Here is a 27,831-nt window from a genome sequence, read left to right as displayed (position 1 = left end):
CCCGTTCCATTGGATTTCTGACCGGAAATCTCGGAAATTTTGACTGAATGGAAAGCGCCCTATGTCTCTATACAAGTTACCTGTTATTGGCCTCAAAGTATCGATCCTCGTGAAAGTGATTCGTATCGTAAACAAAGCAGGAACTTTCCTAATATTGTTTTCACAGTCTTTGGGATGGTTGCAGCTAGCTCTCAAGATACGGAAGAAGGAAATTCACTGCCCAGATCACTTGGCAGTCATAGCTTCTCCCAATCTCCCTTGGCCTCCCCATTGCACCATGGAAAGCGCAGCATGAATGGGCACTTCACAAAAGCAGTGAAAGTAACGCAAATAAAAATTATGTCGCAAAAAGGACACTGGAGTTTGAAAACTGCACCGACGAAAACGAACCAGCCCTTAAACGTAACACAAGAAGCATCCAGGTAAGCAGCTGACTCGGTATCGCTTTAGAAGAATTTTTTTTCACCGGCAGTACACAACACGCGCAAAATAATTTAGGAAACATCATTTTTTTGTGCTTATAGCAGGCCACAGCCGAAAGAGAAGAAGCTATTTCCCACGAAACTCGTCTCATTGACCTCAAGACATTTCGGAATAGTCTCCAAAGCTGCTCTCACTGACGATCAGGTAAACATGAACCATTATGTTTTCATTAAAAATATAGAGAATGAATTGAACTGGACTGGACTTCTGGATCTGCTTTTCAGCTTAATTATAATCTCCCTCCTTGTATCCGCTCTTGATGTTACATATTGTAAACCCGCAATTTATTGGTTACCACAAGGTTTTATTTAGTGCCTTTAATGCCACACAACCTTCACTGTAAGAGGAATAGCACGAAAGTACTGAGGCATATAATTAAGCAGTAATGCATGGGCAGAAATCTAATCCAGAACAAAAATGTCTTATCTCTCATTTCTGTAGCCCAACTCTTTAGAAAGCATTTTGAAAGGCATAAGCAAACAGCGAGTAGGGAGACTAAAAGTAAATCATTTTCATTAAATACATCTACTTCTCCTGCAACAAAACATCAAATATTCTAAATATGCATTATTTACTCAAAGCTTGTTTTCACTTCACTTGCATCACTTGGGTCCACTTTCATTTTACAATGTGATCAGTGAAAAACAACATGGCCTCGCCAGCACATTTGCAATAATTTGTCCGTTCTGTGGTAAAAAGACTGACATCAAAACTTCTGGACAACACAGATCTGGACAGCTTGGTTCACCTGCTTTTAACATTATCAGAGTGGCACTCGGCTGTCTTCATGCAGGCATTAGTCAGACTCATATAAACAATGTGCTCTCCACGCTAAATGCCCCAACTCTAAATTGTGTCACATTTAACCTAAGGGAAAGAGAGGTCGGGAAAGCTGTTGAAGGTATTGAAAAAAGCAGTTTTCAGGATTTTTTGAATATGGAAAGAAAGGAAGCCTTACAGAATGGAGTTCAGGTTGACGAAAGTAATCTCGTTCCCATGCCCTGTTCCTTTAACATGGGCTGGCAGAAACGTGGAAAGGGACACAACTCACGCACTGGACAAGCTGCAGTTATGAGCTTAACTTCTGGTAAAGTACAGGCCCCAGTTGTTCAAAGGCCGGATAACTTTATCCACTGGATAAGGCACTATTCAGTGTCTAAACTATGCTTCACGTTAAATGTTGTCCAAGGTTTTAGTTCACTCCCAAACTTAACTGTGGTTGGAGTGTGCATATTCGCTTGTACAAGAAGAAATACTGAAATATTTGCACAGATTGAAACTGTCGGATAGTGGCTTATCCACAGGATAAAGTTATCCGGCCTTTGAACAACTGGAGCCTGGACTATACAACGAGAACAAAGAGCTGTAGATTTTGTGACAGTGCAAAAGCCATGGGAAAAAAACCTAAAGCTCACGACTGCCGACAAAATCATGAAGCCTCATCAAAAGCAATGGAGCCTGCTGCAGCGGTTGAATTGTTTAACAGAGCTCCAAACCAAAGTGTTAAGTTATCAGTTTACACAGGCGATGATGACTCCACAACAGAGGCACACATACGTCAAAAAGTGTTTTATAAGGTTGAAAATTCAGCGACATTATACATATGAAAAGATCCCTCACAACGCGTTTATACAACCTTGGTCTAAATCAAAAATTTGACAATTGCTCCCCCTTTATCGCAAAAAGTGATTAACTATTTAGTGAAATGTTTTTCTTATGCTATTGCTCAAAACAAGATTCAGGCTGCAGTTAAGTCAATTGTTCATCACGCCTTTGGAGACCACTCTACAGGCATAAAGATCTGCCATATGGAAAAGACCTGATTACTGCCTACTGCATGATTACTGCACTGATGCTGTGGCAGAGAAGCTTGCACCTATGACAAACTACCAGCGAAATGAGGCTCTGAACAGTGTGATAGGCTCCAAAAATCCAAAGATCAGATTTTATGGTGGCAGTGAAAGTAATGATTTTCGAGTGGTGTGTGGGGTTGCTCAGACAAATTTGCGGTATGGCTATATAAGTAGAACCCTTGAAGCCCTTAACATAGAGCCTGGCAAATTTTGCATTACATTTGGGGAAAAAATGACCAGTCAAGTTCTTAAAGATAAAATTAGAAAATCAACTTTAACTTTTAAACGGGAAAGAGCCAATGCCCACAGACAAAACTGTAAACAAACTGCAAGAAAAGAGGCAAAAGAAGGGAAAACATATGAAACAGGTATTGGATTAAACCTTGGCCTAAACATCATGTCCACAACACTGACTGCAAATGCACTAAAAGAGATTGAGAGCATTGTTCCACAGTACACTGCATGACCACTGGCAAAAAAGTCAAATACAATGAAAACAAAATTTGTGTCAAAAAGTAAGAAGTTGTAACATTAATTTTGACACCTAGACAAATACTACTGGAAAATCTGCTGAGCTCTGTCAATTATCAGTTAGCGACAAATCTGGCCTTCATCAATTTTCAACGTATATTTCACCTGTGCAAGACATTGATTATTTCGCTTCAAAAGTGAACAAACTTAAAATACTCAAAATAAATGGTGAAAGGAAACTTCAGAAAAAGAACAAAGAACTAAGTACACTACCTCTCAAGGAAGCAGTCAAAGTTTCTAACCATTGTTTCACAGTCTGTGGACAGGGGCAAGTCCCAAACTATAAACTAAATGTCTCAACAATACTTCTTGGTCACAATGCTTCAACATTTGACACTCCTGTCCTGTTAAGAAATTCTGGAAGTGACTTCGAAGAAAAATTAGAGGCCATGAACGTTTGGTTTGCTGACTCCCTCACATTGCTTAAAGAACTTATCAGAAAAAAAAGTTCCATGTTTGCAAAATCCCGATGGTACCTTTCCAAAAACCAATCAATCTTCCTTGTACAATTTCTTGTTTAAAAAACCCTTTGAAGCACACAATGCGTTAGAAGATGTTCTTGCACTACGAAAAATAATTTTTGAGTCACGGCTGGAACTTTCCACGAAAATAATAATAGAGAACTCCTGCCTTGTAAATGCAAGCCATGCAGCTGAGGACGTGATGTATCTAGATCGCCGTCATATTTTAATGCAGCAGTTCAAAGATAATCTCCACCATCAGCAATACCTAAAGAAAAACATAGTTGAAAAAATATCCGGAAGTGAGCTGGCATTCAAAAATCTGAAAACAGTGTACAACAAGTTTGGAAAAGAAGGACTTATTGCCATCCGCTCAAAACCTCCCACTTCATCTCCATTGTCATTGCCACAAATCACAACCACAACACGAATTTTAGCTACAATAGTCAAGTACTTCGAAGAAAACATCCAGCATTTGGTACAAAACTGAATCTTTCATTCTCTCCTTTCGTAACTGGCCAGATATTACGGTATTAATACTCATAAACACCATCGATGACTCAGTCAAAGTCGCTTACGTGCTTTCCGCAGAAATCATCACATGTTTTCTGTTTGAGTACGCATGCGGGCGGGCGTGATGATTTGCGCAGAGAACGCTCACATGGACATCGAACCGCGCATGTTTTTCTGATTTTTGTGACGTCAGACAGCAAACTTGGAAAAAATTAATTGCGAATTTTTTCGCGTTCTCTTCGTTGAATTTTTTTTTAAATCAGCCAAGTGGTAAACAGATACAGTACCCATAAAATATCTCCTTTTTGTTAAAATTTGTCAGAGCTAATCGGCTCCATTGCAAAAAAAAACAAAAAACAAATTACGGAATATTGGCAAAACCATCTGAACGACCGCACGTTTTTTCCACTTAAATATCTCAGGCAATATCATTTCCATACTGTGACAAAAATTAAAGACAGTTCACCGAAGGAAAATAAAAATGTTTCAGAATAAAGGCTACAACTAAGAGAATAACTGCCTGTCATTACATGCCATGTTGCCATGGTAACGGCCTTAATAAAAAAATGACACTGGATAAATAAGCCTTATTATATTGGTATTTGTACTGGTAAATCTCTGGAACAAAAGTTCAAAGACAAAATAACTAGATTTTCTTTTGTAATTCATCCTATTTAGGCATGGTCATTTGTAAATACTCCAGGGAGCCACCTTAAATTGACAGTGTGCTGAAATACAAACACACACATTCTCATTGAGGACAATTCTTGTTTGGCAAGCACATACACTGTGAAGATCATACTCTTTTCATAGCCCGTGGGCAAAATGGCCATCATGTCTCTCCCATCAAGCAGATGGGTAGATGCTCTTCTGGACATAATCCGTTTAAAAGGCCGTCATTGTCATCTCTTTAAGATGCACCTCAGCAGAGCTTACAGACAGTTACGTGGTGACCCACGTGATTATCATCTCCTTGGTTTCCGTCACCGCGACGCCTTTTACTTCGACATCACCCCCCCTTTTGGCCTTCGCTTCTCCGCCATGATGTGCCAACACTCCACTACTGTCATCACTTTCATGTACCGAGATCTAGGCTTCCACTGCACAAACTACATCGATGATTTTGGTGGCGCTGAAATTCCTGATAAGTCAGCGGAGGCTTTCCAGACTTTTGGTTCCCTACTGGAAGAGATAGGCCTGGATACCTCACCTGAAAAAGCGTCCCCTCCAGCCTTCCTTGGAGTCTTGGTCGACACTGCTAACATGACTGTCTCCGTTTCTCCTGAACGTGTACAGGAGCTTTTTGATCGCTGCTCGTCGCTGTTGCTCATTGACAACGTCTCTCGAACCGAACTGCAGTCTCTTCTTGGAATGATGTCCTACGTCACTACTTGTGTTCGTGCCGCCCGCGTTTTCATGTCTACCCTCTTGTACACGTTACGCGTCCATAAATTATCATCTGTCTGTCCACTCTCGCCCGACAACAAAGCTGATCTGCGATGTTGGTGCTATTTTCTCCCATTTTATAACGGTGTAACTATCATCAGAACTGTCCCATGGCGCAACGATCCTATGTATCTCTCTACCGATGCATGCAGCACGGGAGCCGGTGGCTTCTTCAAACGGCCAGTATTTCCACACGCCTTTTCCAAGCTCAGTCCTTTACCGTTTTGGCCATGACATCAACACCCTAGAATTACTGGCCATCATGGTGGCTCTCAAGATCTGGGCTCCGCTCCTCCGAGCATTTGGTCTTACAATGCGACAACGAGAACAGTGTACTCGCACTTAACTCTGGCCACTCGCGCGCCCCAGGAATGCAACATTGTTTACGCAAAATATGGTTTCTCACAGCAGCCCGGGACTCGGAAATCGTCTCCACGCACATTACCGGCGTTACAAACTCCATTGCGGATCATCTAAGCCGCTGGCATTTGTCTCCCATGCACCAGCAGAGGTTTTCCGAGCTCACGTCCACTCTTACAACAACTCACGTTTATTGCCCACCTCACTTCTTCGAGTTTCAAATCAGCTGCTAATTTCCCGCTTCTGTGTTTCCTTCACAGGACTGCCCTCCACCAGTGCCAATGTCTCCTTTTCCTCGCCTCCTCACGCCCTCGATGATCTTGTGGCCTCGATTCAAGCGAACGCTTATGCTCCGGGAACTTTGCGCAATCTCCGTCCTCAATGGAAATTTTAGTACCACTTCTGTGAACAATACACTTTGGGTCCTCTGCCAGCCTTACCTCAAACACTGTCCGCGTATGCTTCCGTTTTAGCATGGAGGACGTCCTCTTTTAATTACATCTTAAACCATCTGAACGCCGTTCGCCTTCTTAACCTCTATGAGGGTTTCACTACGGAGTCATTTCACAACTTCGATTTAACTCTCACTAAGAAAGGGCTTAAGCGACTGCTGGGTACCTCTTCACGCCAAAAACATCCCATGACACCGAACATCTTGGTTTCCATCCATTGATCCTTGGATTTGACCGTACCAGCACAAGCGGCTCTGTGGGCGTTGTTTACCACAGCATTCTTCTTATTTTTACGCAAGTCCAATCTGGTCGCTGCGTTGGCCTCTTTGTTCAACTGCGATATGCACCTGACCCGACAGGACATTAAATTCACTGACTCCAGTGCCCTGTTACGTATCAAGTGGTCTAAAACACGGCAGTTTCATGAAGGAATTCACATCATTCCTCTTCCTAGCATTCCAAACTCTTCACTGTGCCCTTGTCAGCCATTCGCCATTACTTCACCTTGGTTGCCGCACCTCCTGTCACGCTGTTATTCTGTCTTCCGGCAGGCCGCGGTCCAGGTTTCACTCCCCTCACAGCTTCTTACTTTACTACTTCTCTCAAGAGACTCCTTGCTAGCTTGGGATTAAATCCAGCCAATTACTCCCCACACAGTTTCAGACGAGGCGGAGCTACGTATGCCTATCAAGCGGGTGTTCCTGAACATTTGATAAAGCTCCACGGAGATTGGCGGTCTGACGCTTACCAAGTCTATTTATCTTTGCCCCTGTCTACTTGTTCACAGGTGGCTGACATTATGGCAGCAGGCCTTTTCATAAACACTTAAGTTCTCTTTCCAACTGCTGAGATTAGATTTTTTTTTCCTTTCTTTATATACATTGGTTAGCTTGTATATTCACATATACTTACACTTTTATACACAGCAAGAGTTTTATCATTACCAATCATCCCAATTTTTCTCTTTTTTTTTTCTTTTTCAATCACGACACGTTTGGGCCAATCTTTTAATACTGTTGGGGACAATCACACGAGCTTGTAATTAATTAAAGTTTTATTTTCAGCCCAAACGTGTCTGGTCTCAGTCTTTAACAATGTCGCATAATGAATTAAGGAGATAATTTGGAGTTTTGATTTGTCAAATAGGTTAATTATTGACGGAGATCGCGTTGCGCCATCGTCTCATGTTCGCATCTCTTTGACCTTGTGCTTAGTTAGCTCGTCGCTTCAGCCGCGTGTGATCCATCAACAGTTTGTTATTCCCTCCCGCCCTCCCAGGGGACAATCACACGAGCTTGTAATTAATTAAAGTTTTATTTTCAGCCCAAACGTGTCTGGTCTCAGTCTTTAACAATGTCGCGTGATGAATTAGGGAGATAATTTGGAGTTTTGATCTGTCAAATAAAGGCATAAGAGAGTCGGACGTTTCATACAACTGAGGAAATCAAGAAGCTTTCTTTTGAAGGTGGATAGACTAGGGGAAGACGTAATTGATAATGGCAAAGCATTCCATATTTTTGGCCCTCTAAAAAGTATAGTAAATTGCTTGATATTAGTTTGGCAGGTGTGACGTCAAAAATGAGCTGAGGTTCTAGTATCATAATTATGAATTTGACAACCTGTTGGAAATAAATTTAAAAAGGGCAAGGGCAGCAAACTTTGGTGAGAGGGCAACATAAATTTTGCAACATAAAGGGAATTCACTTTAAAAATATCTAGGATATTCAATTGTGCAAATAAGGTGCAGAAGGTGCAAGGTGATTAGAATTTGTCATAGCTCGCACAGCTCGTTTTTTGAAGACGAAAAACGCGATTCAAGTTAGTTACATAAGTAGAAGACCAAACTGTAGTACAATAATTTAAATAGGGATAAATTAAGGTATAATACAAAGATTTTTTAGTGTTTGATGACAAAAAGAAACAAAATCTGTACATTATACCAACGGACTTAGAAATTTTCTTACAAATATAACTGATATGCGATTTCCTTAGCAGTGTGTACTATTTTATCAGGTCATTTACCAGTACCCATGTTGTAAATACCAGCATGTTTTGTTGCATTCCTTGTAGAAAACGAATGCGATTGTCACAGTATGTCTAGCATGACAGGCCATATATGGGCATGCGCACCCTTCCCATTTTGTATTAATTTGCTCGCCTGAACACATGGTGATTAAAGAAGATTTTCCAGGAAACTCATACTTGTTTCTGGACTCCATTCTTTGACATGGTGTCAGAAGTGGGATCCTGAAAAGATGCAGATCCTCCGGCTGAAAAGTTCAAGCCTTGGAACATAAGTTACTTCAAGTGCTAACAGTAAAAGTACATCAGTGATCTCAAGCATTCAACAACAACATGGCCGATCGATTCAAACCCCCATCGATGGACTGGACCACTCCAGTAGATATCCACAAGCATTTTAAACTCTTCAAACAGAAATGCGAACTTATCTTCGCGGGGGCGCTTGACAAAGTCGAAGAGGCGAAAAAGGTGAGATTGCTGATGTTATGGATAGGCGACAAAGGCCTCGAGATCTACAACACGCCCACATGGGCTAACGACGGTGAAGATCACTCCAGTTATGGCGGCCCTAGAGGCTTACATAAAGCCCCAAAGTAATCAAATCCTCGCCAGACATCAACTTCGTTGCCTAAAGCAGGGAGATAGACCACTGTAGGAAGCCGAAGCGCGACTATTAGTTGAAAATGGCGGATACGATCCTGCTGCTAAAGAAATGCCCTCCGAGATACACTGGTATTCAGCGTGGCGTCTGATAAAGTACGCAAAGATAAGATTGCACTTGGCAACGGGCTAACCTTCAAGCAAGTCTACCACCTCGCAAAAGTTGATGAAAGCACAAATGAAGATAATTTCCAAAGGTGACGAGAAATCTGACCTTCACACAGTTCAATGAGAATCTGCATACTGACGACCCAAAACCCACCAAGACAGAGCTTCAAACATCAACCTCCTTACGGCGACCAAAATCAAAAAGCTTCAACTGGAAGAAAACCTTGTCGACTTCAGTTCAAGTCAAAAGGATGCTTCAGGTGCAGAAACACCCATGATAGAACAGCAAGTTGCCCCGCCAAAAATTTCAAGTGCAAGCACTGTGACAAGACCGGCCATTATCCAAGAGTGTGCATGCAGAAACGCCTGATAAAGTACGCAAAGATGCAATTGCACTTGGCAACGGGCTAACCTTCAAGCAAGTCTACCACCTCGCAAAAGTTGATGAAAGCACAAATGAAGATAATTTCCAAAGGTGACGAGAAATCTGACCTTCACACTTCACGTTTACAATAAATGCTTACTGTACTTGAGTACTAACAACTACACTACAGTACTTACAATACTTAGATTATCTACAAAGCACTACAACGCTATCTTACATTACACTGCACTTACATTTACTTACTTACATTACATTATTTGCTATATATTACACTGCGTTAAAATAAAAACAAACAATACGCTTAAGTTCATTACTGATTACATGATTTACAACGACACAATACAACCATGTCGGAAACATAGAAAAGGGTTGGTAATAGACAGGTGCAAAGAAGATAGACAAGGAGAGAGAAAAAATTACACATCGCATACGCAGAGAGTGGTCCACTTAGCTTCGTATTTTCCACAGTCTTAGTTTTTAATGGCCAATTGTTTTTCATATTTGATTTTACTTTCCAGTAAGGCAAGAAAGACCTTTAAACTCGGAGACTCTGACTGATTTCTTGTGAGGAATATATGATATTTAGCAATGAGAACATAATAATTTTACGCGTAAAAGCTGTTAGATTCAGGTTTGTAGCCATAAAGGATTTCAGAGTAGTTGGGATTAATATTATCTCAACGCTTTATATTCCACCACCTTACGGCTTCTTTCCAAAATGATTCAACTACAGGGCACTCAAGAAACATGAAAAAGATTTTCATTTTGAAAGAGGCAGTGCTCGCATTGTGGTGTTTCTTTTATGTTCATTTTATAATGAGAGAGAGAGATTGGTTGGTAAGATGTTATGTATAATTTTAAACTCAAAGTTTGTCAACTTGTTTTCAACAGTGACTTTAAAAGGAAGTTCGTAGGTGTCCTTGACATTTGGCACCTGTTTACTTAGATTGATTTCAACAAACGAGCCGGGGGGAAAGAATGTTCCCTGAGTATCAAACGAGCCCTTTTAGTGGAGAGGATAGTGTCCCTCTCGGCAAGCGACTTGAATGGTTCACTACCCATCAGGTTATTACATTGGATTTTGCTCTTCCATACTGCTTTGGCCTTCAAATACCGAAAGGCTCGCCTTTGCCTAGTTTACACTTCCACACACCTAGCCACAAACCCTTGGTTTTCGACTTATTTATTTTCAAGCCGGAGAGGTCGCCAAATTGATCGCGCAGATCAAATAAGGAAGCTGCAGATAAATCGTCGCGGATAAAAGCGGTGGTGTCATCAGCATACAAGCTGAGTTTGGTGATCTTATTCCCATTTTCAAGACCTTTGATAGATTCGGAGATTCTGATCTGATGGCCGAGTGGTTCTACCGCAAGAACGAAGAGTAGTCCTGAAAGGGGGCATCCTTGTCTTACTCCTCTCTGTAAAGAAAAAAATCTGAGGAGTAACCATTGTTAATAACACAGCTGGAGATGTTCTTGTAGAAAGTGTGAATCCAGTTAAGGAAACTAGGGCCGAAGTTCATGAGGTCTAGCACCTTGAAAAGGTAACCCCATTCAAAGGCCTTTTCAAAGTCTAAGAAAAGTATCCTACCGTCTTTATTTTCATGTTGTTCAATTAAATCTGAAATTACCCGGATGTTTTCGCCAATACACTACCTTTGATGTATCCTGTCTGATCCTGCTCTATCAGATGCGGAAGAACCTTCTCTAAACACCTTGCAATACATTTGGCTGCTAATTTATAATCTACATTTAAAAGAGTGATAGGGCGCCAGTTTTTAAGCAGTAGAGGATCTTAATTTTTTTGGGATCAAGAAAATGATTCCCTGTCTAGAAGATGAGTACCCCTTGGATGACAATTATGATGGGTACACTTATGAAGAGGAACCAAAAGAAGAAAAAAGCGACACTGAACCTGTCACTGTATTCCTTGGAACCCTCACCTCAACAAAGGGCCAGCAAACGCAAGAAATATCACTCAATTCCCTTGACAGCCATCCAGACAAGATTTAGGCCAAGGTTAAGATCTATGAACACCACAACATGAGCCTGAAAGTAGATACTGGAGCAGATGCCAGCGTGATCACTACCACAGATCTCCAGCACTTCCCTTCTCCGATTGATATCCTTCCCTGAAGCAATGTTTTAAGAGGATATGGAGACTCTCAGATAGGAAACATTGGTGCAGCTATCTTAAAAGTCTCCTTTAAGGACAAGTCAGCCACCATCAAACTCAACACCGTGGAAGCCCCAGGAAGCCCATCCATGCTGGGTTGCAGACAGTCGCAAGACCTGGGAATAATATCAGCAAATTTAGATGAAGTTAGTACCATTCCTCCAACCAGGACAGTAGCTGAGGCACACCACGGTCAGCTATCTAAGCCAACTGTCTTGGAAGAGTACCAACATTGCTTCGACAAGTTAGGTTGTTTCCCCGGAGAGAAGTACCACATTCAACTAATTGAAGACCCAATTCCAGTCATTCACCCGCTGCCACTGTTCCAGTACACACATTCCTTTACAAGGAGGAGCTTGACAAAATGATCACAGATGATGTCATCACTGTCGTGAACGAACCAACCAACTGGGTAAACTTGATTGTATGTAACATCAAAGAAACCCAAAAGGCAAAAAGAAGATGAGACTTTGCCTTGACCCAAAAGACCTTAACAGGAATAGACTTCGAGAGCATTATTACACCCATACCATTGATGAGCTCCTGCCGCAGCTGCATGGAAAGAAGTTCTTCTCCATCGGCGATAGCAAAAAAGGTTATTGGCATGTAGCTTCGGACCATGTATCAAGCTTGCTATCCATATTTAACACCCCCTTTGGACGGAACCTTTTACACGATTACCCTTCAGGGTCAAGCTCTCCCAAGACATCATCCATTGCAAACTTCACAAGGTGTACAAAGACATCCCCAATGTAACGGGCATTGCTAACGACATCTTGGTATGTGGCTCAACCGAATCAAGGCACGACCAAGCCTTCCGTGAAATGCTCAAGGCCACTCACAAACACAAAGTCAGCCTGAACTCTGAAAAGTTGCAGTTCAAGCAGACACTAGTTGACTTCTTTGGACACGCTCTGACTGAGAATGGAACCCAACCGGCCAAGGAGAAACTTGAAACAATTCACTGTATGACAAAGACCCCATCAAACACAAGACAGCTCCAGACTTAGCCTGTGTAGCTGGCAGTTTTTGTTGGTAGGCAAAGCCGGCTAGAACGAGTGGTCCAGCTGCGGGGGATACGGGGTGAGAGTTGCGACAGTTGCAGTGAAGCTGCGTCAGCGTGTGGCTTCACAACGAGGAACCACCAGCCTGGATTCCAGTCATTTACCACTGATGCCCCCAAAATTTACACATTTGACAACCTGTCAATATCCAGTTAACTCAACCAATCAGATGACAGATGGTAAAATGAAACTTTCTCAGTTGCAAAGTTGGCGGGAAAGTGATGGGGCAGCTGGCTATCAAAACATATCCTGGAAATTCCGTTTTTTCGATGGCAGCGAAGGCCGACACTCTGAAAAAGCCTGTCAAGGGAGAAAAGCTTTCCAGTTCTCGATGCACAACAAGTGTCAATGATAACTGTGGATTGTGCTCTTGCTAACTGAAGATTAAATAAGAGAATTTCAGAAGACTTCTTGTATCTCTACCCAAAACCTCTTCAAGACTTCGAAGTGTAAAGGGTGTCAAAATGTGACTTAAGCAGAACTTTCGTCATGGATCAGATTGAAAATAGCCTGATCAGACATGTTTTCTGATCGTGTATGCCATACCTGTGGAAGAAAAATAAGGAATGCATTCGAACTTTATAATTTCATCCACTCGAAGCTGGAAAGAGATAAGGAAAACACTGCGATCAAAAGTGATGATGATTCAGGCAGATTAAGTCAATTCTTAGCAACTACCGTTTCTTTGCCAGACAGAAGTCCTCTAGCAAGAAAAGGACGCAAAACTTTAGAAAAAAGCACAGGAGCAAAGAAATTGTTCACATTTAATAAGGTGCCTCCAGTGGGCATTACTTCGCACAAACCAAATGAAATCCTGGACATCTCACCTCAGGAAGCTAGCAAAATTGCTCTATTATTATTATTATTATTATTATTCACAACATATTACTTACACTACTTAACAATATAATGCTTACGCTACTTACAATATAATACTTTACACTTAAACACAGACATGCACAAAACCAAACTTGCTAGTTAATAAATTGTGGCACATACAATATGTATTTAACAGAAATATCATACAACCTAAAAGACGCTACACCTTCTTACATTATTAAAGGTTACATGGCAGCAAAATAAAATGATGATAACAATAGAATTGATAACAAAAGTAACTAAATGGGAGAAATAAAGACCTGGGTGCCGCTATGAAGCACTTAAACTGGTGATATGCTTGTTCCATTTCCGGTTAAAACTGGATTCATGTTTGGTGAATTTGTTGATCTTAAATTCTATTTAATAAATATAATAAACTTTAGAGATAAATAATCTCAGCTACGGGTGAATAAGTTTGCTTCTGCAATCGTAAATATTTTGCCTGGCAATGATTAGTAGATGGTTAAGTAAGAGAAAATCCTCTTTTCTGTCCCAAATTGCAAAAAGCTTATCGACCTCAAATAGTTTTTCAAGTTCAATGTGTATATTATTGCACCAGTGAATAAATTCCAGCCAAAATCTCTCTGTTATGCAGCATGAAATGAATAAATGCTCAAGGGATTCGCTCTCTTCACCACAAAACGTACACAATGCTGTCGGTTTCAACCCAACTTCGTGAAGAAAGGTGTTTGCAACTAAGTATCTGTTCAAAACATTTTGTATTCAAAGCTACTGTAAAAAGTAATCTGTAGATGTCATTCCATTTGAAGCTTGTCCTACCAAACTTTTCCTCGAATTTTGCTTGTGCAGTTGGAGCACCCTCAAAGTTGGAACGTTACAAAATCCTGGAAATCTCACCTCAGGAAGCTAGCGAAATTGCTTCCTCTAACCTGAACGTGGAAGATTTACTTGAAAGTACCACTACAGAAGTGAAAGTAGTAATTGTCAACCCAAGTGGACGTGTCGAAATGTTTAGCTCGTTTCAAGATAAAACAAAATCGATGATCGCAAATCTATATAGAAGAAGGTGGAAAACGGTTGCCAATTTGGCGTTCGCACATCCAAATGTGCGGGTTGAAATTAGGATCCTCTAAGAAAAACTGTTGGCAGGGAATTTCAAAAGTGCTGTAATGATGCTACAGATTCAGTGTTCAAGAAGTCCAGACCCGAAGATTTGGCTTCATTTTCAAATAAAGTGTTGGTTCATGAGGCGGGAGTTTGGTGTCCATTCTTGAAGAATTGTGTCAAAGGTGCGTGTAATATGCAAAATCCATCGGAGCCGGATATCAAGAAAACCAGCTCAGTGGCTTTAATAACATCAGTTGCTGCTAGAGGAAGAAACCCCACTATGTCAGCAGTTGCTTACCGCATTTCAGCAATTCTCTGTCATAGCGGTGTCAAGTATGACCATCTACATTTGGTAAATAAATTGGGTGTCTGCATGTCTCCATATGTGATTGTCGAATTCCAGAGGAAGATCGGTGAGAGCTGTGAATTGAGGGTGTGTCATTGGAAGAAGGAGATCGAAAAAGTGAACGTAGAGAGTCTGTTATTGAAGGAAGTTAGAGAAAAGCAAGTTGGTCATCATGGGGACGAGATCATGCGAGCACAGATCAAATTCTCAGATAAACCATCAAGAAATACAACTTCTTTGAACCTAGTGAAACTGGTGATATACTTGTTCCATTTCCGGTTAAAACTGGATTCATGTTTGGTGAATTTGTTGATCTTAAATTCTATTTAATAAATATAATAAACTTTAGAGATAAATAATCTCAGCTACGGGTGAATAAGTTTGCTTCTACAATCGTAAATATTTTGCCTGGCAATGATAAGTAGATGGTTAAGTAAGAGAAATCCTCTTTTCTGTCCCAAATTGCAAAAAGCTTATCGACCTCAAATAGTTTTTCAAGTTCAATGTGTATATTATTGCACCAGTGAATAAATTCCAGCCAAAATCTCTCTGTTATGCAGCATGAAATGAATAAATGCTCAAGGGTTTCGCTCTCTTCACCACAAAACGTACACAATGCTGTCGGTTTCAACCCAACTTCGTGAAGAAAGGTGTTTGTAACTAAGTATCTGTTCAAAAAATTTTGTATTCAAAGCTACTGTAAAAAGTAATCTGTAGATGTCATTCCATTTGAAGCTTGTCCTACCAAACTTTTCCTCGAATTTTGCTTGTGCAGTTGGAGCACCCTCAAAGTTGGAACGTTACAAAATCCTGGAAATCTCACCTCAGGAAGCTACTGAAATTGCTTCCTCTAACCTGAACGTGGAAGATTTACTTGAAAGTACCACTACAGAAGTGAAAGTAGTAATTGTCAACCCAAGTGGACGTGTCGAAATGTTTAGCTCGTTTCAAGATAAAACAAAATCGATGATCGCAAATCTATGTAGAAGAAGGTGGAAAACGGTTGCCAATTTGGCGTTCGCACATCCAAATGTACGGGTTGAAATTAGGATCCTCTAAGAAAAACTGTTGGCAGGGAATTTCAAGAGTGCTGTAATGATGTTACAGATTCAGTGTTCAAGAAGTCCAGACCCGAAGATTTGGCTGAATTTTCAATTTTGAATGGTTCATGAGGCGGGAGTTTGGTGTCCATTCTTGAAGAATTGTGTCAAAGGTGCGTGTAATATGCAAAATCCATCGGAGCCGGATATCAAGAAAACCAACTCAGTGGCTTTGATAACAGTTGCTGCTAGAGGAAAAAACCCCCTTATGTCAGCAGTTGCTTACCGCATTTCAGCAATTCTCTGTCATAGCGGTGTCAAGTATGACCATCTACATTTGGTAAATAAATTGGGTGTCTGCATGTCTCCATATATGATTGTCGAATTCCAGAGGAAGATCAGTGAGAGCTGTGAATTGAAGGTGTGTCATTGGAAGAAGGAGATCGAAAAAGTGAACGTAGAGAGTCTGTTATTGAAGGAAGTTAGAGAAAAGCAAGTTGGTCATCATGGGGACGAGATCATGCGAGCACAGATCAAATTCTCAGATAAACCATCAAGAAATACAACTTCTTTGAGCCTAGTGGCTTCAAATTCTGCCAAGAGAATCTTCTCAGCGTCTGTAAAACGCGTCTGGAAAAGATGTTCTAACTGACCAGGATTTGGTAGTAGCAACAAAAATTGCCGAAGTAAACCTGCCATACGACAGATATTTACGTTGTCAATAGAAACTGCCAAACTGGTTATTTTGTGAAATCTAAAGCCGCAACAACAATGCTGAGGGTTAATTTTTGAACCAAAAAAACCTGCAGTTAGAACTTGCAGTTGATATTAAGGATTCATTTCTTATTTTTTACCCTTGGCAATAAGCTTATTGTATAATAAATTAGAAGATTTAAATTTTTTTGAATAACATGCATTCTAATAAATTAATTGCAGAAAACGTATTAGGGCATATAATTGTTAATATTATGTTTAGGTTGGTGGGAGACAATATTGATTTGATGGCCAGAATTCAAAGTGCAGCAACCGCTCTATTCACTGGACACAGCAATATGCTGTCCTGAACAGGGTCAATGAGCCCAATTTAGACACTACAAGACCACAAAATCCCCTTAAAGAAGTCCATTTGATTTAATTGATCTTTTTCCCGACCAAACAACACTAGAATGTCTCAAGCACAGATGGGCAGTGCTAGTGAGCAGAATAGTCTGCAAATACCTCCCAAAATTCAATCCCTTGAGAGATGTAGTCATCCATCACATTCCTCATCGGTACTCAGAAAAATTGAAAACAAGATCGCAAACAGTATGTGTAACTTTATTGTGATAATGTATTACTGAAAGGGAAATATAAGTTAACAAAGTCTTCACTTACCAGTATTAGGAAGATGGAATACACAACTTGTCTATGGAAGTGTAATTTATAAACAGGTGTTTTTATGAGGAAGAGCTTAAGGTCGGTCCCTAGAGTTTTATGACTGTGCGTAAACTGAGCACTAGTATGGCGCGAGTTTTAAAATCTGCGCAATATCCGCACTACGTCCACGCAAAAAATGTAAAGATGGCTTCCCTGTTTCGTAACATTGTCCGAAAAAAACTTCATAAACTTGCTTGAAGCTCGCAATGCAAGGTGTTTGGCTCGCATAGGTCGTAGATTTCGAAAAAGAGACTATGGGCGCTTTCCATTCAACAAAAAAAACCGGTTCAAGATTTCGGAATTTCTGCTGGTCAAATGGAACGGGTCCCTGAACTTGTGAATCACGTGAGGAGGCTTACAGTCAACCCAGGTCACGCGTGAACGATATTTTTGAAATTTGAACGGAGTTTAGAAATTTACATGTCAGTTTAATTTGAAAATCGCCAACGAGATTTCAGAGTTCCCTTATAAATTTCCCTAGCTTATTGACGGTATAAAGCTATGAATTTTTCTTTACATTGCAAAATTTTTTATTTAAAGAATAACAATTGTTTCCCTAGTATTTTGAATCTTTTTTTCAGTTAATGCGTCTTTTTTCGGAACGATTTCCAGAGAAATGTCCAACATTCCATTCACACGTCGGACATTACAAAGAGAAATTCGAATGTTCATTTCATTCTTGGAAATACTGTTTACGCGTGACCTGGATTGAATGTAAACCTACCGTTGCTGGTCGTAGGTAAGTGACATTCGTGGTTTAAGAAAACGTCGAAAATCTCAGACAAAAAACCACAAGCAGAACATTGATACACTTCCGTAGCCATTTTGTTTGCGGCTCTTTCGGCTTACATGACGTTCGCGCTCGGCTGGCCGGGGAGACTAAATCCGACACTCATCGCGAATGGAACACAGAAAATTCGGTAATTCCGGAAATTTCGGAAAGAAGGGTAAGCTCAAAAGGTAGTCCTAAATTTTCGGAAATTCTTTCCGGAACTTTTCCCGTTCCATTGGATTTCTGACCGGAAATCTCGGAAATTTTGACTGAATGGAAAGCGCCCTATGTCTCTATACAAGTTACCTGTTATTGGCCTCAAAGTATCGATCCTCGTGAAAGTGATTCGTATCGTAAACAAAGCAGGAACTTTCCTAATATTGTTTTCACAGTCTTTGGGATGGTTGCAGCTAGCTCTCAAGATACGGAAGAAGGAAATTCACTGCCCAGATCACTTGGCAGTCATAGCTTCTCCCAATCTCCCTTGGCCTCCCCATTGCACCATGGAAAGCGCAGCATGAATGGGCACTTCACAAAAGCAGTGAAAGTAACGCAAATAAAAATTATGTCGCAAAAAGGACACTGGAGTTTGAAAACTGCACCGACGAAAACGAACCAGCCCTTAAACGTAACACAAGAAGCATCCAGGTAAGCAGCTGACTCGGTATCGCTTTAGAAGAATTTTTTTTCACCGGCAGTACACAACATGCGCAAAATAATTTAGGAAACATCATTTTTTTGTGCTTATAGCAGGCCACAGCCGAAAGAGAAGAAGCTATTTCCCACGAAACTCGTCTCATTGACCTCAAGACATTTCGGAATAGTCTCCAAAGCTGCTCTCACTGACGATCAGGTAAACGTGAACCATTATGTTTTCATTAAAAATATAGAGAATGAATTGAACTGGACTGGACTTCTGGATCTGCTTTTCAGCTTAATTATAATCTCCCTCCTTGTATCCGCTCTTGATGTTACATATTGTAAACCCGCAATTTATTGGTTACCACAAGGTTTTATTTAGTGCCTTTAATGCCACACAACCTTCACTGTAAGAGGAATAGCACGAAAGTACTGAGGCATATAATTAAGCAGTAATGCATGGGCAGAAATCTAATCCAGAACAAAAATGTCTTATCTCTCATTTCTGTAGCCCAACTCTTTAGAAAGCATTTTGAAAGGCATAAGCAAACAGCGAGTAGGGAGACTAAAAGTAAATCATTTTCATTAAATACATCTACTTCTCCTGCAACAAAACATCAAATATTCTAAATATGCATTATTTACTCAAAGCTTGTTTTCACTTCACTTGCATCACTTGGGTCCACTTTCATTTTACAATGTGATCAGTGAAAAACAACATGGCCTCGCCAGCACATTTGCAATAATTTGTCCGTTCTGTGGTAAAAAGACTGACATCAAAACTTCTGGACAACACAGATCTGGACAGCTTGGTTCACCTGCTTTTAACATTATCAGAGTGGCACTCGGCTGTCTTCATGCAGGCATTAGTCAGACTCATATAAACAATGTGCTCTCCACGCTAAATGCCCCAACTCTAAATTGTGTCACATTTAACCTAAGGGAAAGAGAGGTCGGGAAAGCTGTTGAAGGTATTGAAAAAAGCAGTTTTCAGGATTTTTTGAATATGGAAAGAAAGGAAGCCTTACAGAATGGAGTTCAGGTTGACGAAAGTAATCTCGTTCCCATGCCCTGTTCCTTTAACATGGGCTGGCAGAAACGTGGAAAGGGACACAACTCACGCACTGGACAAGCTGCAGTTATGAGCTTAACTTCTGGTAAAGTACAGGCCCCAGTTGTTCAAAGGCCGGATAACTTTATCCACTGGATAAGGCACTATTCAGTGTCTAAACTATGCTTCACGTTAAATGTTGTCCAAGGTTTTAGTTCACTCCCAAACTTAACTGTGGTTGGAGTGTGCATATTCGCTTGTACAAGAAGAAATACTGAAATATTTGCACAGATTGAAACTGTCGGATAGTGGCTTATCCACAGGATAAAGTTATCCGGCCTTTGAACAACTGGAGCCTGGACTATACAACGAGAACAAAGAGCTGTAGATTTTGTGACAGTGCAAAAGCCATGGGAAAAAAACCTAAAGCTCACGACTGCCGACAAAATCATGAAGCCTCATCAAAAGCAATGGAGCCTGCTGCAGCGGTTGAATTGTTTAACAGAGCTCCAAACCAAAGTGTTAAGTTATCAGTTTACACAGGCGATGATGACTCCACAACAGAGGCACACATACGTCAAAAAGTGTTTTATAAGGTTGAAAATTCAGCGACATTATACATATGAAAAGATCCCTCACAACGCGTTTATACAACCTTGGTCTAAATCAAAAATTTGACAATTGCTCCCCCTTTATCGCAAAAAGTGATTAACTATTTAGTGAAATGTTTTTCTTATGCTATTGCTCAAAACAAGATTCAGGCTGCAGTTAAGTCAATTGTTCATCACGCCTTTGGAGACCACTCTACAGGCATAAAGATCTGCCATATGGAAAAGACCTGATTACTGCCTACTGCATGATTACTGCACTGATGCTGTGGCAGAGAAGCTTGCACCTATGACAAACTACCAGCGAAATGAGGCTCTGAACAGTGTGATAGGCTCCAAAAATCCAAAGATCAGATTTTATGGTGGCAGTGAAAGTAATGATTTTCGAGTGGTGTGTGGGGTTGCTCAGACAAATTTGCGGTATGGCTATATAAGTAGAACCCTTGAAGCCCTTAACATAGAGCCTGGCAAATTTTGCATTACATTTGGGGAAAAAATGACCAGTCAAGTTCTTAAAGATAAAATTAGAAAATCAACTTTAACTTTTAAACGGGAAAGAGCCAATGCCCACAGACAAAACTGTAAACAAACTGCAAGAAAAGAGGCAAAAGAAGGGAAAACATATGAAACAGGTATTGGATTAAACCTTGGCCTAAACATCATGTCCACAACACTGACTGCAAATGCACTAAAAGAGATTGAGAGCATTGTTCCACAGTACACTGCATGACCACTGGCAAAAAAGTCAAATACAATGAAAACAAAATTTGTGTCAAAAAGTAAGAAGTTGTAACATTAATTTTGACACCTAGACAAATACTACTGGAAAATCTGCTGAGCTCTGTCAATTATCAGTTAGCGACAAATCTGGCCTTCATCAATTTTCAACGTATATTTCACCTGTGCAAGACATTGATTATTTCGCTTCAAAAGTGAACAAACTTAAAATACTCAAAATAAATGGTGAAAGGAAACTTCAGAAAAAGAACAAAGAACTAAGTACACTACCTCTCAAGGAAGCAGTCAAAGTTTCTAACCATTGTTTCACAGTCTGTGGACAGGGGCAAGTCCCAAACTATAAACTAAATGTCTCAACAATACTTCTTGGTCACAATGCTTCAACATTTGACACTCCTGTCCTGTTAAGAAATTCTGGAAGTGACTTCGAAGAAAAATTAGAGGCCATGAACGTTTGGTTTGCTGACTCCCTCACATTGCTTAAAGAACTTATCAGAAAAAAAAGTTCCATGTTTGCAAAATCCCGATGGTACCTTTCCAAAAACCAATCAATCTTCCTTGTACAATTTCTTGTTTAAAAAACCCTTTGAAGCACACAATGCGTTAGAAGATGTTCTTGCACTACGAAAAATAATTTTTGAGTCACGGCTGGAACTTTCCACGAAAATAATAATAGAGAACTCCTGCCTTGTAAATGCAAGCCATGCAGCTGAGGACGTGATGTATCTAGATCGCCGTCATATTTTAATGCAGCAGTTCAAAGATAATCTCCACCATCAGCAATACCTAAAGAAAAACATAGTTGAAAAAATATCCGGAAGTGAGCTGGCATTCAAAAATCTGAAAACAGTGTACAACAAGTTTGGAAAAGAAGGACTTATTGCCATCCGCTCAAAACCTCCCACTTCATCTCCATTGTCATTGCCACAAATCACAACCACAACACGAATTTTAGCTACAATAGTCAAGTACTTCGAAGAAAACATCCAGCATTTGGTACAAAACTGAATCTTTCATTCTCTCCTTTCGTAACTGGCCAGATATTACGGTATTAATACTCATAAACACCATCGATGACTCAGTCAAAGTCGCTTACGTGCTTTCCGCAGAAATCATCACATGTTTTCTGTTTGAGTACGCATGCGGGCGGGCGTGATGATTTGCGCAGAGAACGCTCACATGGACATCGAACCGCGCATGTTTTTCTGATTTTTGTGACGTCAGACAGCAAACTTGGAAAAAATTAATTGCGAATTTTTTCGCGTTCTCTTCGTTGAATTTTTTTTTAAATCAGCCAAGTGGTAAACAGATACAGTACCCATAAAATATCTCCTTTTTGTTAAAATTTGTCAGAGCTAATCGGCTCCATTGCAAAAAAAAACAAAAAACAAATTACGGAATATTGGCAAAACCATCTGAACGACCGCACGTTTTTTCCACTTAAATATCTCAGGCAATATCATTTCCATACTGTGACAAAAATTAAAGACAGTTCACCGAAGGAAAATAAAAATGTTTCAGAATAAAGGCTACAACTAAGAGAATAACTGCCTGTCATTACATGCCATGTTGCCATGGTAACGGCCTTAATAAAAAAATGACACTGGATAAATAAGCCTTATTATATTGGTATTTGTACTGGTAAATCTCTGGAACAAAAGTTCAAAGACAAAATAACTAGATTTTCTTTTGTAATTCATCCTATTTAGGCATGGTCATTTGTAAATACTCCAGGGAGCCACCTTAAATTGACAGTGTGCTGAAATACAAACACACACATTCTCATTGAGGACAATTCTTGTTTGGCAAGCACATACACTGTGAAGATCATACTCTTTTCATAGCCCGTGGGCAAAATGGCCATCATGTCTCTCCCATCAAGCAAATTATTTATGGCTGTTTCTTGTTGTCTCAGGAAAATTTCTCGGTTTTGTTGTTGAATATTAAGGTTCGATAAGGCTTTTAATAATGCTTCTTCTGCCATTTTGCTTGCTTTTCGCGATAAAATCTTCAGAACTATAAACAGAACTATCCCATGGCAGATTAATAAGACATTGGATTGATATGTGTAGAATATCATACAATGAAAATGGTCCGTACGCCAGCGTAAAGACTACTCAAAAATGCCCCGAATCCGGCAGGCGGTTTCTCATTGCTATTGCTACATTTCCCCACAGCTTTGCCACTTGTTTTGGCCTGGCTTGGCCCCGCTTTCCAGCAAGCCCACCAACAAAAACCGCTAGCTATGCAGGCTACTCCAGACCACCCTAGGCATGATGACCCACCTCAACCACTTTTCGACAAGGCTAGCTGACCTGACCAAGAAGCATGTCCACTGTAGCTGGGAGCCCTACCATCAACAGGCACTTGATGGGATTAAACAAGAACTGTGCTCGTCCAAGCTCACCTCCTATTATGACCCAGATCCAACTATGCCCACGATTCTTCAGTGTGACACAAGCCAAACAGGGATTGGAGCCTAGCTGAGACAGACTCCCAAGGAAATGAACACATTGTCGCCATGGCATGTCGGTCACTCACCAATGCCAAATCCAGATATTCAAATATTGAGCTTGAGTGATTGGCTGCCACATATGGCTTGGAAAAGTTCGAGTACTACCTGCTTGGTCAGAACATGACAGTCGAAACCGAGCACTACCCCTTGGAGCAAATGTTCAAGAAAAACATCAATGAGGCTCCAAGCCGGTTGCAGAAGCTAGTCCTAAGAAGCCTGCGATTTGATGTCCATGTCCAGTACAAGCAAGGGAGAGCCATTCCAGTTACTGATGCCCTGTTAGGAGTGTGTCACAGGAAAGCAGGACAAAACCCCGAGCAGGTTACAGAAGACTCGGCATCACAATGTAACATCCATTTCATATCCACCCCCATTGAGCTAACAGCAGTGAAGTCCTCCACAGTACAGGACCATACCATGAGTTTACTGAAGAATACCATCTTCAACAGCTGGCCTCCCTAGAGAAAGCAATGCCCACAAAGACTATTGGAGTTTTGGAACTTTCGATGTGACCTTACATTGGAGGATGGCGTAGTACGAAAAGACAGCAGAATTGTCATACCAGCTTCCATGAGAAACCAAGTTCTCCAAGCAATCCACACGGGACATCAGGGAGAGAACAAATGTATCCTCCGAGCTAGAGAATCAGTGTTTTGGCCCGGTATCTCCACTGATATTAGGCAGATGGTGTAGAACTGCAACTTGTGTAACAAGCATCAGCCAGCTAGACCAAAACTATCCATCATGCAGCCAGATCTCCCAACCCAGCCGCGGGAGAAGCTTGGCACCGACATCTTTGAATTCAATGGAAGGAAGTATCTGACGGTCGTCAACTACTACTCACGATTCCCTGTGATAAGACTCCTTTACGACATGACCAGTCACACCGTGTGTCACAAGCATCCTGGCAGAGTGCCGCCTACCAGCCACTATAATCGCTGACTTCGGATCCCAGTACATCAGCGAGAGGTTCAAAACAAAATGTAAACAAAGCAGCATCACACTGCAATGCAGTTCTCTATACCACCATCAAGCAAACAGCCTAACAGAAAGAGCAGTTGGAACCTGCAAATCACTCTTGAGGAAGGCACTAGAGGACAATGAATGCCCTTACACAGCCTTATGGATATATTGCATGACTCCACTTGGTGACTAGACCCCATCACCCCAGGAGTTGCTATTTGGATGAAATCCCAAACAACACTCCCAAGCAGAAGAAGCACACTGAAGTCCGAACACCCGGATGATGACCTTCACCAAGAGGCAACAACTAACCAGAGACAACAAGAGAAGCAGGCAGTATTTTATGACAGAAAGGCTGGTAGTGACAAGAGGCCTCTTGAACCTGGCAGCCAGCAGTTGTGCTGTACAGCCCACATGCCAACAGAGTGTCCAACAATAATGGACATTCAATGGAATATCTACCAGAGAACTAGGGAACACCTGAGACCAAGAAGCCAGACTGAAACCACTCCCCCAGCCGGCAATAACTCTCCACCCACGGGTGCAGTGGCTTCAGTGCACAACCCCAAAGATGCATACACAACCAACGACAGGGTAACCAGACTTCCCCTGTTGGCAGAAGATCGCCTTATGAAAATCATACCAACACCTGAACAGTCACCTTCTTCAAAGCTACCTTGCAGTGAGAAGCGAGTTGATATTGAACCAGCAAGTACGTTTGCAGCCGGTGATAGGACCTGCTACCAACCAAAGAGACAGGTTACCAGCACAGGGCATGTCACCCAGGTTGCAGCCAGGTTCAAAGACTGAATAGAGACAAACATAGACTTGCAAATGAAACGTCTTGACATTGGGTTCATACTTACACCCATGAAACTGTTCTTGGTTTCTGTTGTCGTTTGATAGACATTTGTTTGATTTAATTAGGAGTGATTAAATGTTCTCCCAACCAATTTATTTGCATGCAATCAGGCCTCTTTTATCAACAAAAAGAGGAGGATGTCACAGTATGTCTATAGTGACAGGCCATATATGGGCATGCACGCCCTTCACATTTTGTATTCATTCGCTGGCTTGAACACATGGCGATCAGAGAAGATTTTCGAGGAAAGTCATACTTGTTTCTGTACTCCATTCTTTGACAACAACGACCAGTTAAACAGAAAAGGAGACAGAGTTTTACCAACTTTACAAACAGGAGGCCGAACAATGTCACATGCTGGAAACACAACTGAATATGATGAAACAACAGCTCACAGAAATGAAAGGTTTAATTATTTTACCAGGCCTAGCTGCTATTAAATTTAACATTTTAACCTTTATTTTACATTGCACCTATAGCATTTCAGAATCAACAATTGACAAGAAGTTGGAGGAATTTCAAAAGGCTCTGTACAGGCACCAAATCACCACCTCTGATACCAAGATCTATGATCCAGATGCCATGCAACAATTCACCGATAAAAACAGCCCTGGACTCTTCCAGGACCCTCTTACCTGTATTACAGGAGGTAAGAGCCTGACTGAGAAGAGGAAACAGCTGCAAGAGCAGAGAGTGGTGGCTCTACTTCACATCTTTGCATATAGTCCAGGCATTTTACGAAAAAAAAAAAATAGCCAAACCTCAAACTAATTGCAAAAGAAGGTTTTTAAACGGTTTCTTTCTCAGGCACATGTCCTTTATAACATATGAAAAGTCTCAGAAAATCTGAGTAGGTGAAGTCGCCTAAAAACAGGTTTAATCATGAGCCTTTAAAGTGCATCATAAAAACGAGGATAGACGCAGTCCTCGTCGTTTTGCATGTGTTGTTCAACGCATGCTGCAAGATCAGGCTTTAAAAGAATGATTTTGGTGAGATTATATTTAGGTAAGTCAAATTACATGTAATTATAATATATATGTAGTTTAAATTAGATTTATCAGTAGAGAATCGCGGAGTTAAAAAAAAACAACAGGCACACTGGTCAGCTACCTGGGTGAAGTATTTAGCATTGAATTACGTCTTACAAGCAAGGTGCGAAGTTGAACCGAATAGAGACTTTTGAGTCAGAAAAAATGAAATGGTATGAATACTTTGCGATTCAAGAAAATTCTTACTCGACCCGTAAATTCCAAGATTTATTACACCCGTTTAGAAATCATTGGTGATCCTTGCAATCTGATTGGCTCTCAACAGTGCGATTTATTCCAAAATTGCACTATTTTTTCTCTAAATTGCAACCTTTTTTTAGCCCATCAAAATGGAAATGTAATACCACAAAAATAAAAGATTAATACTGACAATAAAACTGTGTGATTTCAAAAAAGGTGTAATGAAGTGGTAATTGAACTTCGTGTTGTGCAATTTTAGTCTGAAATTATACCTGTGATTTCAAATCCAACTCGTGCTGTGAGCTCATTCGATTTTGAAATCACGCGCATGATTTCAGATCTAATGATATACATGCAAAAATTTCAGCATGCTCATTGGCTGAGAGCGCGTCAATTAATCCCAAACGTGCAGAAAGTTGAAGTTGAGTGCAGAAACGTGAAATTAAATTGATTGACAGGAAAGTCGAGAAAGCGCAATAACACAAAATGGCGGACAGGTTACGAGAAAGTAACAACGTTTAAATTCAGAGTTTGAAGGAGAATGCTAAGAACAAAAACACCCAACAAAGCACAAATAATTGGCTGAAAGTCTTGAAGTCTTGGGCTTCTCAAAAGGGCTATGAAGAAACTATTGAAAAGTATGAACTGGGGGCCCTGAACAAAATTCTGGAGTAGTTTCATGCAACAGTTTCTAAGAAAAACGGGGAAGATTACGAATCTGATAGCCTTCATGTGATGGTGACTGCTATTGACAGATACCTAACAAAGAAAGAGAACAAACACTCAATTATTCACGACAGAGAGTTTAAAAGCTCGAAGCAAGTTCTGGAGGGAAAAGCCCGCCTACTGCAGCAACAGGCCACTGGCCAGAATGATAAGCGTCAGTGTTTCATGAACATAAACCATTTCCACCAATGTCAAGTCACTTTCAACATGGGAAACACAGCAGCTCCCGAAAAGCCACAGTCAGCCACACCGCCTGGCGAGGACAGGATTTCTCACTGATTCATAAGTTCAAAAGGCTTCAAGTTTTGAAAATGTTGATCTATTTCGCCTTGACTAGATTCCACAACAAACTGAATAACAAGATGATTTCTTTAAAGAAACAAGTTTTGACGTCCCTTCACACCTCTTTTCTCCTTGAGGTCCATAAAATGTAAACGCTTTAGAATGATAAATGCTATAAGAACT

At 40.7% G+C, this 27,831-nt stretch overlaps 1 protein-coding gene and 3 pseudogenes across 1 annotated transcript; all 4 read left to right on the top strand.

The window, feature by feature from the left end:
- The first annotated feature begins 911 nt into the window (after positions 1-911).
- LOC146463017 (uncharacterized) lies at positions 912-3,818 on the top strand (annotated as a pseudogene).
- An 848-nt stretch (positions 3,819-4,666) lies between these two features.
- LOC146463016 (uncharacterized) lies at positions 4,667-5,521 on the top strand. The gene has a single exon (XM_085084929.1). The coding sequence runs from the start codon at positions 4,667-4,669 to the stop codon at positions 5,519-5,521; it is 855 nt and encodes a 284-aa protein (XP_084941055.1).
- A 2,933-nt stretch (positions 5,522-8,454) lies between these two features.
- On the top strand, positions 8,455-17,271 carry LOC146463015 (uncharacterized; annotated as a pseudogene).
- A 1,545-nt stretch (positions 17,272-18,816) lies between these two features.
- On the top strand, positions 18,817-22,078 carry LOC146463014 (uncharacterized; annotated as a pseudogene).
- Positions 22,079-27,831: the final 5,753 nt, after the last annotated feature.

Source organism: Pavona decussata, unplaced genomic scaffold (genome assembly GCF_977016875.1).
Source record: "Pavona decussata unplaced genomic scaffold, jaPavDecu1.1 SCAFFOLD_181, whole genome shotgun sequence".
Lineage (NCBI taxonomy): Eukaryota > Metazoa > Cnidaria > Anthozoa > Scleractinia > Agariciidae > Pavona > Pavona decussata.
The sequence above is the reverse complement of the archived record's forward strand: the minus strand, read 5'-3'. Positions and strand labels throughout refer to the sequence as shown.